This window comes from Temnothorax americanus, unplaced genomic scaffold (genome assembly GCF_048541705.1).
Source record: "Temnothorax americanus isolate GAGA-0224 unplaced genomic scaffold, ASM4854170v1 Scaffold25, whole genome shotgun sequence".
NCBI lineage: Eukaryota > Metazoa > Arthropoda > Insecta > Hymenoptera > Formicidae > Temnothorax > Temnothorax americanus.
This window is the reverse complement of record NW_027509391.1, coordinates 1,396,823-1,410,496: the sequence shown is the minus strand read 5'-3', so window position 1 is coordinate 1,410,496 and position 13,674 is coordinate 1,396,823. Positions and strand designations below refer to the sequence as shown.

The following is a 13,674-nucleotide window of genomic DNA, read 5'->3' as shown; positions in this document are numbered from 1 at the left end:
CTTACATAATTATTAATGTCGATAATAAATAAATCAGAGAGGTAAACATCTTCTCGTAAACATGGTTACCTAATTTTTATTATAGCTAAGCCGCCATTTTTGTCTTATCTCATTACCGGATATAACTATTTTTTTCTGTTGGGTCACTGATGTCCGTATCTGTACGTAATATCTTTTTGTTATTATATAAAGTACATTGTGTGCGCGCGTGTGCGTGTGTGTGTGTGTGTGTCGTGAATCTAATGAAGAGAAACTTATCTGTAAATATCAGTGAAAAGAATCGCTCTGCGCATGATAAAGCTGAGACAGATACCAAATCATTAATTCGTCGTCCGATTAAAAAAACATTACTAGAAATATAATCTAAGATCGTGATTTGTGATATCGATATACTGACCGCAAGTACAAACAGCTCTCCACGCGTTATTAATAAATTATTTTTTCAGATCACGGCCCGATATACAAGTTATATTATCAGACGGCGACCATCACACATTAATTTATTAGCTATTTGCTTTAAGCTCGCGTTAAATTTTATTCCATCATATTGTCAATTAAAAAACATGATTTTATCAAAGTAAAATTATCGAAGGTGTTTGGAAATGAAAGATTTGCGCGGAAGATTTTCTTATCGCCATTTTCGTACGTTATTCTTCTTTCTTTAACGTGCTGATTGTAAATTTTTTATATCGCCCTATAATCCTTTTGAATTACGAGTTCTCTCTCGTCATTTCGCTTAAATGACGAAATTAAAACGTTACATGTTTCGCGAAAAATTGCGATTCGCGAATCGGTGACGAATTACGTTCTCTGATGCGTTGTCTCTGGGAAAGTGAGTTATAACGAAGCGAGAATATTTCTCGCCCATCCATTCAAGCTCGAGATCCAGTATTATTGTGCTGAGACGACCAGGAAGAAACTGGGTCAAGCTGGTGCGGGACAAGTAAAACTAGGTCAAACGCGCCATTATTGCCGATCCGGGAACGCGTTATCCGGCGTTTGCGTTTCAGAAATGTCCGACGAAATTGTCGAATCGATGAGAGACGCGGCGCGTGCGTATGCGTATGCGCATTTATTGATCATTATTGACGGACTTCGATTGGGTTTATAGCGCTTTATGATACCGTTGTCGTTATTGAAGCGCCGTTATTGAAGCGCAGTCGAGTCGAACTTATCGCGGCACTCTCGCCGTCTGTCATGCGAGGAAATAAATTGCAGATAATGGAAAGATGACCGGGGACACTTAATAATTCTTCCGCTCGGACTCTTACTCTCGATAAGAACGCTCAAACGTATATTTTTGTTACTCGAACCGCGAAGATTTCGAAAATATATAAGCTAAACGCTCGCTGTTCCTCGAACGTTCGTAGAACTGTTGCAAATCGAGACAACTTCGCCGCGAAGAGTCGTCAAATATTTAACTAACCGCAATGGATTTTCTTGACACCACTCCAATTTCTTAATTCCGACGAAATATTGACTTGGCCTGTTTGCCAGACAAGAATGTTAGAGGAGAGACGAGATAAACGAGTCGTTCTTCGTTGATGACGCAGTCATCCTTATTTCTTCGGAAGGTCACGTGACTTCGGAGACCCGCGCGAAATAGTGGCCTAACAGGATCGCATCTCCCATCGACCTCGAGATGTGTCAGACCAAGATCAACCTAGTCGGAAGACAACGGGTCGTCCATCACGAACATCTGACCCACTCGAGAAACTCGTTTGTTGGCAGAAGCGTCTAAGCGCATCGAGTTCCACTACATTATGCGGCGAAATATCTTCCTAAATTCGCGATTGATAAAATCAATCGAGACATCTGATAAACTGACGCGTCGCGCCACTTTTTATCTTGTAATTTTTGTCTCTTACTTGGTATTTCTTAATACGACGGAATTATAAATATGAATTAAATAAAAAAGAAACAAAAAGATCTTTTCCTTTGTTTCCCTACTTCCGTTTCTGGCGATTATTAAAGCAGGAATATGACCTGCAACCTCGAGGCCTGCATTTGAAGCGGATCGAATTCTGGGCTTCTATTTTAAAGGAGACGGGCTCGACTTGCAAATTTCATGTAGATTTCCGTCACTTCCCACCGAGCGTCGTGAATCACGCGGCGGCGAACCTGTTTTTTCGGTGAAGGCCATCTCCCTAACGTTCGTCATTTGGAGAAAATAAAATAAAATAAAATAAAAATAATATAAAATAAAATAAAATAATATAAAAAATAAAATAAATTATATTCTAAAGTACACACAAACTTAACAACACAATAATCCCAAGCTCCCCAAGCTTGACGACCAATTTCAAATTTAATGTCTCCTCCGAAAGATAGCCCAGTTTCCCCGCACGGAGCCCCACTCGTGTGGGGGGTGCAGTTTGGAATATAAAAAGTTCCTGTTGATCAGGTGGACTCGAACCCGGCGGTTCCTCGAGGTTACGAGTCTGGCGCTTTCTCAGCGATAAAATCGCACTTTTACACGTGTTACCTCTCGCCTCATCGGTATAATAATCCTTATAGCTCGTAATCGCGAAGTGTTACGTAGTGTCACGTATTTTTTTGTCAAACGCAAAATCCCTCGGAAAAATTGCATGTACAGTCGCTACAAGTGTTACAATAGATCTCGAAAGAGTATTGACTTTGAAAAAAAATGTTCAAACAAAAGTCTTCTTTTGAATTTGACGCTTTCGGAGATGTTGGCTCGTGATGAAGCACTCTCCGTGCTTCCTGTGATTTTTACGTAGATCACGTTGTCACACGATACGTATAGTATACTCCACTCGCACGGTGTTTGCCGTCAAACGTCGCTGCGCTCGTTCATTACGCGAGCGAGCCATTAATAAGCGGCTTTGACGCTTGGAAAAAAAGCCGGGTGCCGTCGAAAGAGCAAATCGAATTAGCGAGGCACGATCGGGTCGAAGCAGGGTGCTGTCGTCTGTTCGCTAAACGGAGCCGCGTAAGCGCACGATTGGTTTCAGCTATTTATTGACACGTGCCCACAGACGAAGGTCACGAACTGCGCGTAGGAGATCACGAGATCGTTTCGTGTACGTGCGACACGCGGTGTAAGTACGTCTACGATCCGTGGGTTCGGAATTATACAAGCCAACATCTCTCGCGCGTAGAACCGCCACGAATCACGTGACCAGGAATAGGCGCTTGATTAGGAAAAGGATACAGTATCTCCCTCGGTCCATAAATAGAAGTTGTAAGCTCATAAATTTGTGATAGGAACTACCGATCCCCGACGCGTTCCGCACGCGAGTCGCAATCCGCATTTTCTGCAAGACTTTCACTTCGTTAAGCAAATAAGTCGATCATCGCCGTAACGTTAAAAAAGATATTGCAACTCCGCGACGTCCAGCCGCCACGCGATTCCGCGTTAGAGAACCATGTAGCGCGCGCGAAAAAGAGAGTTAAGGTCGCCATCGCGCCGAGCGATGCATGACGTCAGCCCGACGATATTTATGAGCACGCTCGAAGGAACCGACTTCGCGCAAATAAGCCGCGATTCGATACTCCAAATAGTCCGTCGTCCATCGCGATGTTAACCACCGACGATTCGTTCGATGAGATACGACGAAGGCCCTTCTCTCTCTCCTTCGTCCGCGTTCAAGGTTCTCTGCGACGCTTTTCACGCGAGCCTTATTGATCGCGACGACGAATGGAGTTTCCAAGGTAGCACGTGGCCTTTCAAAGTAATCCTCGGACAATGACACGCCTGATGGTCAGCCGCACGAAACCGCCGAACAACTTTAGCGGCGGAGTGTGTTTACACGTGCCGACGAGACGATAAAAGCGCTCGATAAGGCAAGCATTTTGCAACTCGGGGGAACTTATTGCAGAAAAATTACTTGCCAACTGTGACTGTGTGTGTGTTCATTGTGGTTTTACGCTCATCGACCGATCGTTAAGTTGTTTGGATGCAAAAGTGAAAGGAGCATGTTGGTGCGTTGTGCAACAGCGCAATCTAAACTTGCGAGAAGCACAGAGTGCTTCGCCACGAGGAGTCGACGTCTCCGAAAGTGTCGAGTTCGAATCGCAATTCTTTCTTCAAATACTCTTTCCTAAGATCGATACTTTTAAATCACGAAAGTATAGAACTACGGAGAAGAAAGAAGTTCTTCCTAGTAGAATTAAATACTGCAAAAACTCAAGGAATCCGAATAAACTCAGCTAGATTCTGGAGAACATAGCGATATCATTACTATTTTAAATTTCAAAAATGTTTAAAATCTGTCAAGTCAGAACTGGAGAAGAAAATCGTCGAAAATGTTTGTTTACTATATCTTCCTACGTCCTTTCTTTTTTTATATATCCAATAAATTTGGCTTCTTATATACGATGTTGTCCTGTAGCAAACTTATTTTCAACAAACATACTATTTTTATCACGAAAAAAAGAGAAAAACTGGGGAAACATTCCCAATTATGCGGAAACATCCTTGGCGCTCCAGTCAAGAGTTACCTCAAGTTAATTAGAGATATGGCCCACGATTTATATACGTTCGCCCGCGTTCGCGTCCTTTGTAAGGGCGGGAACGCCAAGTAGTAGTAACGAGCGACTGTGACGGAACGGCGCGTAGGGGAAATTTTCGACGGGGGAAGAAGCCGCGCGGTATCGGCTCTCGATATCGATTCGGCATCGAGCGCGGGTCAACAAGGAAATCTTCCGCGAGCGATCGATCGGCGGCTAAAAATATACGGCTTTTATGCTCTTAATTGGGGATACTTCGGCAAGGGTTTCGGGCGCTACCGCTCCGTGGGGTAGTATCGAATTACGGAAGATATATACGCCAGCGGCACTTGGAGGGTGTCCCAATCGAGCGCGGGCTAAGGCTTACACCACACGACACATAACTCGAGAAGCAAATTCTCACAATTACTTAGTCACGGTCGCACTTTACTTACAACCGGCTGGCGCGCGCGAGAGAGATAATCAGAAAGTTATATATCAGTCCCGAATTTTGAAGCTCGACACGGCGATACTATTATTACGACACCGATGACTCATTGGTATTTCTTTGATCTTCGGAGCAACAAAATCGCACCTTGACTTTGTAAACAAACTTTTATAAGCGTCTTGTAATAATTACGGTATGTTTCTTCTAACGCGACGAGTTCTAAAAATAACTCGGAAAAATTCTGCTCCGTTTTTTTTTTTTTTCGTTCCTTTGTAAATAATTATTGACAGTTTGGAAATTGTCAAAGAAATATCAAGTAAAAAGATTGCTTCAACGAAAGAATGATCCCATTAATATAGATATTTCGAAGTGCAAAAAATGTATTGGGTATAGTAAACAATACGTGATAATATCTAATTTTATCGCTGCTCCAGATAAGTGCGTATAAACATGTTTAATTTTGCAGCAGACGATCGCGTGATGGTATATATATATGTAACAAATAATCTAGGCAGAATTCCGGAGCGCTGAAAGAAATCGCTAAGAAATTATCTCCGGCCTTGAGAGCGGGGGGCGTATTCAATTTCATGGGAGTGCTGATCATCCCGACGATTCGCTACAAAGTTGGAGAGGGCCCGCTTAATCGGGCAACTGAACGGCGATACGGTGGAAAGGCTCGCTTCTTGGGGCGTCCGCCATGCAGGCCGAGGGCCGAGGGTATCTGGGGATGCGCGGAGGGGCAGAGGGGCAAAACGGTCTACTTGTCTACTATATTGATCACTGACCTTTCCTGCGGCCGAACGGGCCGAAGAACGTGCCGTTCTTGCCGATGACGTTATCGTCGACGTACTTGAGCAGCTTCGTGGTGTCCTCCCCTTTCTTCGCGGCGATCGACTTGACGGGGCGTGGTGGGACCACCCTCTGATTACCGGCGGTGACGGTGCTGGTGCTGGTGGTGGTGGTGGTGATGACGACGGGGTTGCTGAAGGCTACGGCGACGGTGTTGGTCGTCGAGCTCGACGTCGCGTTCGACTGACCGGCCTGAAGGCCTGGGCCGCCGGCGCAGGTGACGGGGCACGCGCTCGTCTCCTCCGCGAGGGAGCCGATCCTGCGCTGCGAGCCCCAGTTCTTGCCGCAAGAGATCTTCACCGAGCAGCTCATCCTCTCATACTAATCGTAGCCCGGAGCGCATAGCAAAGTCTATTAATCAACGACGACAACGACGACAACAATAATAACAACTGTCACGTCCGGGATCAACTTCGGGTGGACCCCGATGGAAGGAGGGGCCCTCCGTTCCGTTTCGCGCGCAGGGTTCTACTTGAGGACGACGGCGCGCATCCCCCGCGAGACGCACCGCGGCCGCCGAGAGTTCGTTCCTACCGCGCGCGCGGGTCGGCGGCGGTCGCACGTGTCACGTTTGGGTGTCCGCGGTTGGCGAGCTCCGACTTTCCCGGCGAGGAAAACTAGCGCCCCCCCCCCTGTCGCTGGGAGAAACTTTCCCTCCGCGCGCCCGATCTCTCCCGATCGGATCGGTTGCGTAAGAATATTCGTAGTCGCGCACACCGGGTTGAACGACCGGCGCGATTTAGTCAATCAGACGTGCTCGCGCGCGCGCGTCCTCCTCAGTCCTCCTTTCGGTCGCGTGTCGCGTCTCTTGGATCAGTTCCGCCCTCCGCCGACCGAGTGTCTCGGCGATCGGTATCGATTCTGGGGTATGTCGATCGCGCGGTACGTCAAACTTACGCGACGGGCCGCTCGTTGGCGCGGGAAAGCGCGAGTGCGAGCCGATCGCGGAGAGAAACTTAACGCGTACAATCTCCTCGACAGCCAAGGCGAGACTGAATGTCTGGTGCTGGTGGACGGGTGGGCGACGAGCTGCCCCCGGTTCTCCAATGACGTCACCTTGCCACGCAGGCGCCCGAGAGTCTCGCCATGCTGCGAGCGCATCTTCCCTCTCCTTCTCTCCCCCCGAGGGGGGGGGACGGGGGACGAGGCGTGCGCGCGCGATATCGCGACGGCCGACGGGCTGATTGATGAATAACTCGCGACGCAAGACGCAATTGCCGCGAACGCGCGTCCGCGCGCGACGAGAGGCGGAGAGGATTCCTCCTTATCGCGCGCTCACCGAGACTCTGTTTGTCAACGGCGATTTTTTTTTTCACCACGAGGCGAACGGGGCGCGTCCTTCCTCCCGCGCCGACCTCGCGCGACCCGCGAACATGGCGGTTCGCGGCCTAGGGAGGAGTGGACTCTCGCGTAGAGAGCACGGCTCGCGCGCGGGCCGAATTACTTAACTATACGTCACCCTATCGATCGTATCGCGGCGTGGTTTTCGCCTGATTAAAATTGTAACGGCGTTTTCACGGCGCTCCATATCGTAACGCGGGGGTGGTGATCGATCTTACGAAAAGGGCCGCGTCACGTTCGCCCACCCTCCCTCGGGGGGAATTAATCAAGCGAGACTGAGGTATGCGCGATCCGCGATCAGCGCGATTGATCCGCGATTCGCCCGCTCATTCCGCTTGCCGCGAACGCCACTTCCGGCCTGAAGTTGACGTCGAAATGATCGAGAGACACCTTTCTCTTTCGATGACTACAACGATGCGATATAGACTTTGCACGATCTGTGATTCGTTTTTTTATTTATCCGTGTTATTTTAATTTTTAGATATTTCATTCACGTATTCAAATTCTCGAATTTTTCTCATATTTTTTATACAGCACACAAATAGAACACTATCCTGTTAGCAGAAATTATAGATCATCTTTTCTAGAGAAACTTATATTTAAAAATCCCAATTAATTTTTAGAAAGCAGAACGAGATTAAGAATAATTAAAAAATAAATGTATAAGATATGGAGAAAATTGTCAACATATTCGATAAATCTTTCCAGATGCCCCAATTAAAGCTCCGATTTACTCGCTGCAGCTATCTTGGATTGATACGTCAGAAGCGAGAAAATTATATATCATGAAAATTCTTGCAACGTACATTAAAATAAAAATGTTTATCAATTAATTAAATAACGTTTGTAATTGATAGAATAGATTTTCAAAATTTATCGAAAATTGCTCTTTTGTTTGGACAAGCCATAAATAGTCTAATATGTGTGTGTATAATGTCAAATTGAATTGTGCCTAATCAAGAACAAAAACAAGCTGTCGAATTGAAATAAAAAAATTTTTGCTTTCACATATTAAATTATAACAAAATGGGAGTCTTCGATATACTTTAATACTACGATAATTATGTTATATATAAAAACACTACACTAAAACGACAAATGATGCTGTACATTGCAAGAATAATTTAACTTTTTAACATTATTTTTCTTTATAATTTTGCCAAAAGTAATGTTTACTGTCAACGTTGGACGAGCCAAGGCAGCAGGAGCCTTAATCAAACTACTACTTTATTACGCGCGTGACGTTTCAGAGTCAAAACAGTTCCACAAAATCTGCCAGCTCAATCGACGCTTAATCAGGGATCGCTAATTAAAATAAAGATACTATATACCGTTCTACCGTCGCGTTTGTTAAGTAAACAACCGCGATTAGGGGTTACGCGACCCTGCGGCTGATGGCCTCCGGACTCGTGAGAGTTGCAAGGCGTTTTATCGAAGGCAGAGATACGGCTAACCGTATTGAAATGTTTTATCGACACGACCCCTCCTCTCTGCTTTCGTTATCGCGCGTGTCGCCGCAATAATACGATGACAAATTGGATCGGCGCAGCGCGCGTACTTAACGGTAACGGAAGAGAATAAGATGGATTTCACGAAATCAACAGATAACAATGCGGTACACATGTTTATACCATCCGACCATCGACAGCTGCTCCCCACGTGACACACCCGTACGGGTGTCTCTCAGTGTCTCTCTAACAGCTGAATAATTATCATAAACTGAATAATTATCTCTTAATATTTTTTTTTTCGACAGATAATCACATGGTCGAAGTCAAACGCCGCGCAGCGGCAACATTCCGATCACCGGGTATTGATCGTGTTGCCATAATTACGAGAGCAAAAAGGCCTCCGGGGCTTGAAAAAGCCGTCAAAGAGAAACGCCTGCCAAGCGGAGGAGAATTAAAATAGATCCAGAAAACGATAAACTCGCTCGCAAAAAAGTACTTTTTGGAAGCGATAAACTCACATTGTTGAAATCTGGAGCGTTCTTGGAGCATTTAAAAATTCGTTTATTATTTTTTAATGGTTCCTTTAAAGCATCATTAATGCTTTCATTGATCTTATAACACATGGATTACGTAAAATTACGATAAAAAATTGACATGTTATATTATCGCGTATTTTACGTTTCGCTTCGTATAGACTCTCGTTAGGGTTCATTTTCTCTCCTAAATTAATGATTAATTCCGCTTGATTGGGCAATTCGCGATACTAACTGAGATATTATTATTTGAATTCTAACTGGTCAAACGTACTGCGATATACGCGCTTATCTCTCCCTATCATATAAATATAAATACCATGCAGCTGGAATTTACGGCTACGTGCGACGTGCGACCCTCCTCGACTGGCAAACTCTCCATGGTAACGAAACTTCAGTTTCGATTCCCGACCCCGACCGACCGAAAAGTCTAGATATGTTCAGTGTTCACGCTTTCGGTCTCGTGTAACCTTGCCGTCGTAAAAAAAAACCGCGCTTTTCAGATTCTCCGTGAAAAATATCCGAAATGCTTAAGTTTCAACAACGCGCTACTCCGGAGGATCTCAAGATCGTTGCGTCTATAGAACGCAAACGACGAATCGAAGAAGCGAGGAAACTGCGCATCTTTAATCCTCGCGTTAGAAAAATTGGAGTAAGTATATCCAGTCCCCCGAGTGTTCCATCCTTTGTTAGACTTTCATATCTTATTTCGATCAAATCTGATTTAATTCTTGAATTCAGTCATTTTGTTAGCTCGCGTTTTCCTAATTAATTAAGAAGATTCTTTGTGATTTTTACCACTGACATTTACCATTAAATCTGTTACAATCTACTCTCGGCTAAATTGATCGAGAATCTTGCTTCGACTGATTCTGCTGTTTCCCAATATCCCTAACCGGTAAATTCCACAAGCGTAATTTGACGGAGAGCGTAACGCGACACTTGATTGATCTAACAATCTGGGAAGTTGCACGCTTCTCAATGCGATAGGATTCGCGCGATTGTTTCCCTGACATTTGCAGATAGACAAGGAGTTCTTGGATAAGCAAGTCGAGGAAAAGAAGCAGCAGCGCGAGTGGGAACGGGCGAAAGAATGCCAATTGGACGAGGCACTCATTCGCAGCAACGAGCATGCCGTGCATTTGGAGAGACGGCAGGAGGAGGTAATTGAGTGCCGTCAATGCCGATAATTACGCGGGAATGTTCGCTCGATACCCGAGCTGGCACACGATTTCGGTGTCACGTGCCACTAACGAAATACCCGGAGGAATCGAGATAAACGCTTCCCTGTTCGCAGGAAAGGCGAAGAATAAACAAGGAGGTCGAGTCCTACCGACAAGTCCATCAGCGAGCGGAGGACCGTCGAGATTACGACCTGTACGACCCCGAGGCGTTAAAAAAATCGCTTCCAGCGCGCGTGGACGACAACGGCGACGATCCGAGCTTGGGAGCAGCGTCCGCTCAGAAGTGCGTAAATAGCCTGATTAATACCGCCAACAATGAGTGGTGCAATCGGGAGAGAAAAGTCGCGGAGAGGTTTTTATCTCGGACTTTCCAGAAGTTAAGATAGAAGAATGCTTGCGAAACTCGTTATTCTGTTTCCTGCACTCCCGATGACTCTCCTCGGTCTTTATTAAGATTCTCGTAATTAAAATCTCGAACAACCAATTTCCGCGATCTGTAAACCACGACCTATCGCGCGTATACGGTATATAACGATATTTTTTCTCTCTCGGGGCAAAAGATCCTCTCGCGCGGATAATTTACCCCGCAGCTTGCTCACCCTGGCGCGATGGTAATGAGCGTAACGCCGCGGAAGAGAGGAGGAACGATGAAATATTACGGCTGTACAGGTTCGAGGGCGAGGATCGCAATCTTGCCGAGCGATTGAAGGCGCAGAGAGAGCAGATGCGTTGGTGGATACAAAGGCAAAAGGAGGAGCGCGAGGCGGCTGAGAAGGCACGACGAGACGCCGAGGATGCCTATCGGGAAGTCGTCCTCTCCAGGGACAAGCGCGCGATGATGTTGACGCGGATGGAGGAGGAATGCCGGCGAAGGCTGAACGAAGCGACGGCGACATTTAATCGCGCTCTGGTACACGCAGGATCCTCTCTATTCGCGCGCCTTTGATCTAGACCCGACGCGAGAAAGCGGACGAGGCTCAATTTATTTAACAAATTAGATAAAATCAACCGTACGATCTTCAAGATGATTCCCGGTCCCATTCCAAATGGCATGCAGCAGCAGCTGCTGCTATTTCGCGATTTGTACAGCTGTCTAGTCGAGTGACTCCGTCGTTTTTGCTTTCGCGTCTTCTATCGGCAAAAAATGGATTCCTTTGACCGATTTGATCTCTGGACGAAGATAGAAGGAAGCCAGATCCGGCGAGTAAGATGGATGCTCGAGAAGGGTAGTGTTTTTGTTAAACCGCTTCGCGGAAAGAAACCGGGTTTTTTTTTTTCAGTCGGCTAACCCTTGATCATGTCCGATTGAGGATAAGAACACATATATATTTGAATACGCGCCCACTTACATCGAATGAAGCGATCGATCCGAGCGTTATTATATTTGACACGATGGTGTTGACACATTAGAATATACGCTACCTGTTTGTTTGCCTCCGATTTCAATTTTCCTAATATATGTAATAGTCTGTCCTCTTTTTTTTTGCGTCACGCCTCTCGTAGGAAAATTCCGGCCTGACCTGATATACCGTAAGTATAAAAGCTACTGCGGGAAAGTCTAAATTTGTCTTCTTAAACAAACACTAGAGAGATGACTAGATGATATAAATAGATTAACAAGTAACAGGTAAAACGGTGGGCTCTGAGAGTGCAACGCGGCTAGCAGTGCGTAAATTAATGTTGTATCAACCTTTGATTACTGATAAGGTACATATAATTATCCATTATATAAATAAATGCTAACCTGATATTTTTTAACGAAATTTCGTGCATTTAAAAATTACAGCATTACGACATGCATGAATAAGGAATTGATAGATTGACTTTTAATTTACGCTACTGCCAGGATGTCTCCTTTTCCAGATATTGTCGCTGGTATATTAACTTTCTCGAGAGAACAAATGTGATCGAAGAGCGCTCGCAGTAATAAAGCGACACAGATAAACGTAACAAAAGACGCGATGTGACTTTTTTGTGCAGTCCGTGTGCATTTTAACTCGCCGCGGGATATAAAAGTCGCCTACGTGATTCTTTCGCGGTCGATGAATAATAACCTCGTGACATCATCGTGCAAAGTGCCGCGATAATTTGCCCCGATAAACCACAACAAAGTGCCGTCGATTTCATTTTTTTTCCCTCCCTACTACCTCCTCTCGTACTCTTGCTTCGCGTTAATTACTTCCCGCCCCTTCGCCTGGTTCGCGGACCGCGTCCCTGGCCCTTATATCCTTCGACGCTCCGCGATGGTTCCGCGGAATTTATTTCCGCTCGATTGCAGGCCGAGGAGCAGCAGCATCGCCGTCACTGCGAAGCCGTTCAAGATGAGGAGGACAAGAAAGCGGAAATTTATAATCACGTGACTGGAGATTTCCTCACCGAGGCTAGGGAACAAGCTGAGAGCACCCGCGGTCCGTGCAAGCCGTTGGCGGACCGATACAAGGGCATGACTGCGGACGAGTTGAAGGTCTTCAGAGATGCTCAGTTACAGCAAATGGAAGAGATTCATGTTAGTATAAGTAGTACTGTAGAATTTGTAGAAGTACACATTTTTGTATCATCTATATTTTGAATTAAATCTCCTTATTGTTCCTTAATGTTCTTCAGTACCTAAAACAGAGCATTACTTCAGGCTCATTTCTTAATTGCGATATGAAAAATGTCGGGTTAAAAAGTTTGATAATCAGATATATAAGAATCAGATATATAATCATAACAATACACGTTAATGACAACTAAGGCCAAAACTGTGGATGCGTCACGGATCGCGTCAATCGATGACATCACGGCGGATTCACGATGTCACGCATGATATATTTAAAATAAAAGTTTTTTATTTAATACAACGCATTTCAAATATTCACTGGCAGTTATGAATCCACTTACAACTATTAATTTTAATTAATGTGAGGAAACTTTTATCTAACTCATCTTTTCAGAAAATCAAGCTGGAAGAGAAACGTATCAACGAGGATTGGGATCATTTAATGGATTCGCATCTTCAAACAGCATACTCGTATGAGTGCGAATTAAATCAAAGAAAATCGTAAGATCCTAAAACTAATTTCGTACTCAACATTTCTCTTATCGTTTGAAAAGATATTTAAATGTATTTTATAACAATATTACTTTTAATGATATATTTCGAAAAAAACTACGAGTTTTTAAATCTGTTTGAAAATTCTGTGATATTCAAATTTCGTGTTTAAACGGGTAAATGTCACCTTAAGTGCTACGTTATATTCTTCTAGGGAGCTCAACAAGAAAATTGCGGAGGAGAATTTGCGGCTTGCCGAGCAGCAGAAGCAACATCAGGAATACCTGAACCGTATCGTTTATAAGACTCAACCGACCGCCGCTTTTTACGAACAATTTAACAAAGGAACACGTTGATTGGCATATTCTTTTTAAAGTGAGAA

The 13,674-nt window shown here is 44.9% G+C and overlaps 2 protein-coding genes across 3 annotated transcripts in view; one reads left to right on the top strand and one right to left on the bottom strand.

The window, feature by feature from the left end:
- Positions 1-6,724, bottom strand: part of LOC143898970 (uncharacterized) — a 51,955-nt gene extending 45,231 nt beyond the window's left edge. Inside the window, exon 1 of the mRNA XM_077408838.1 lies at positions 5,686-6,724. Within this exon, the coding sequence (XP_077264964.1) occupies positions 5,686-6,061 (376 nt within the window). The 5' untranslated portion in view covers positions 6,062-6,724. The remainder of the gene's footprint in view (positions 1-5,685) is intronic.
- A 216-nt stretch (positions 6,725-6,940) lies between these two features.
- Positions 6,941-13,664, top strand: LOC143898973 (RIB43A-like with coiled-coils protein 2). 2 transcript variants are annotated; one of them, XM_077408847.1, is made up of 8 exons: positions 6,941-9,457; positions 9,578-9,726; positions 10,097-10,237; positions 10,372-10,541; positions 10,928-11,168; positions 12,537-12,764; positions 13,195-13,301; positions 13,507-13,664. In XM_077408847.1, the coding sequence occupies exons 2-8, from the start codon at positions 9,601-9,603 to the stop codon at positions 13,646-13,648; spliced, it is 1,155 nt and encodes a 384-aa protein (XP_077264973.1). In that variant the 5' UTR covers positions 6,941-9,457; positions 9,578-9,600; the 3' UTR covers positions 13,649-13,664. The 2 variants fall into 2 exon arrangements, with proteins under 2 accessions (XP_077264973.1, XP_077264972.1); XM_077408846.1 differs by having other exon boundaries at positions 6,941-9,726.
- The last annotated feature ends 10 nt before the right edge of the window (positions 13,665-13,674 follow it).

Excerpts from the sequence above, each read along its gene's own strand:
- LOC143898973 (XM_077408847.1), top strand. The coding sequence starts at position 9,601 with ATGCTTAAGTTTCAACAACGCGCTACTCCGGAGGATCTCAAGATCGTT. Across the intron at positions 10,542-10,927 it reads GGAGCAGCGTCCGCTCAGAA|GTTCGAGGGCGAGGATCGCA; the intron begins GTGCGTAAATAG and ends ACGGCTGTACAG. Across the intron at positions 13,302-13,506 it reads GAATTAAATCAAAGAAAATC|GGAGCTCAACAAGAAAATTG; the intron begins GTAAGATCCTAA and ends ATATTCTTCTAG.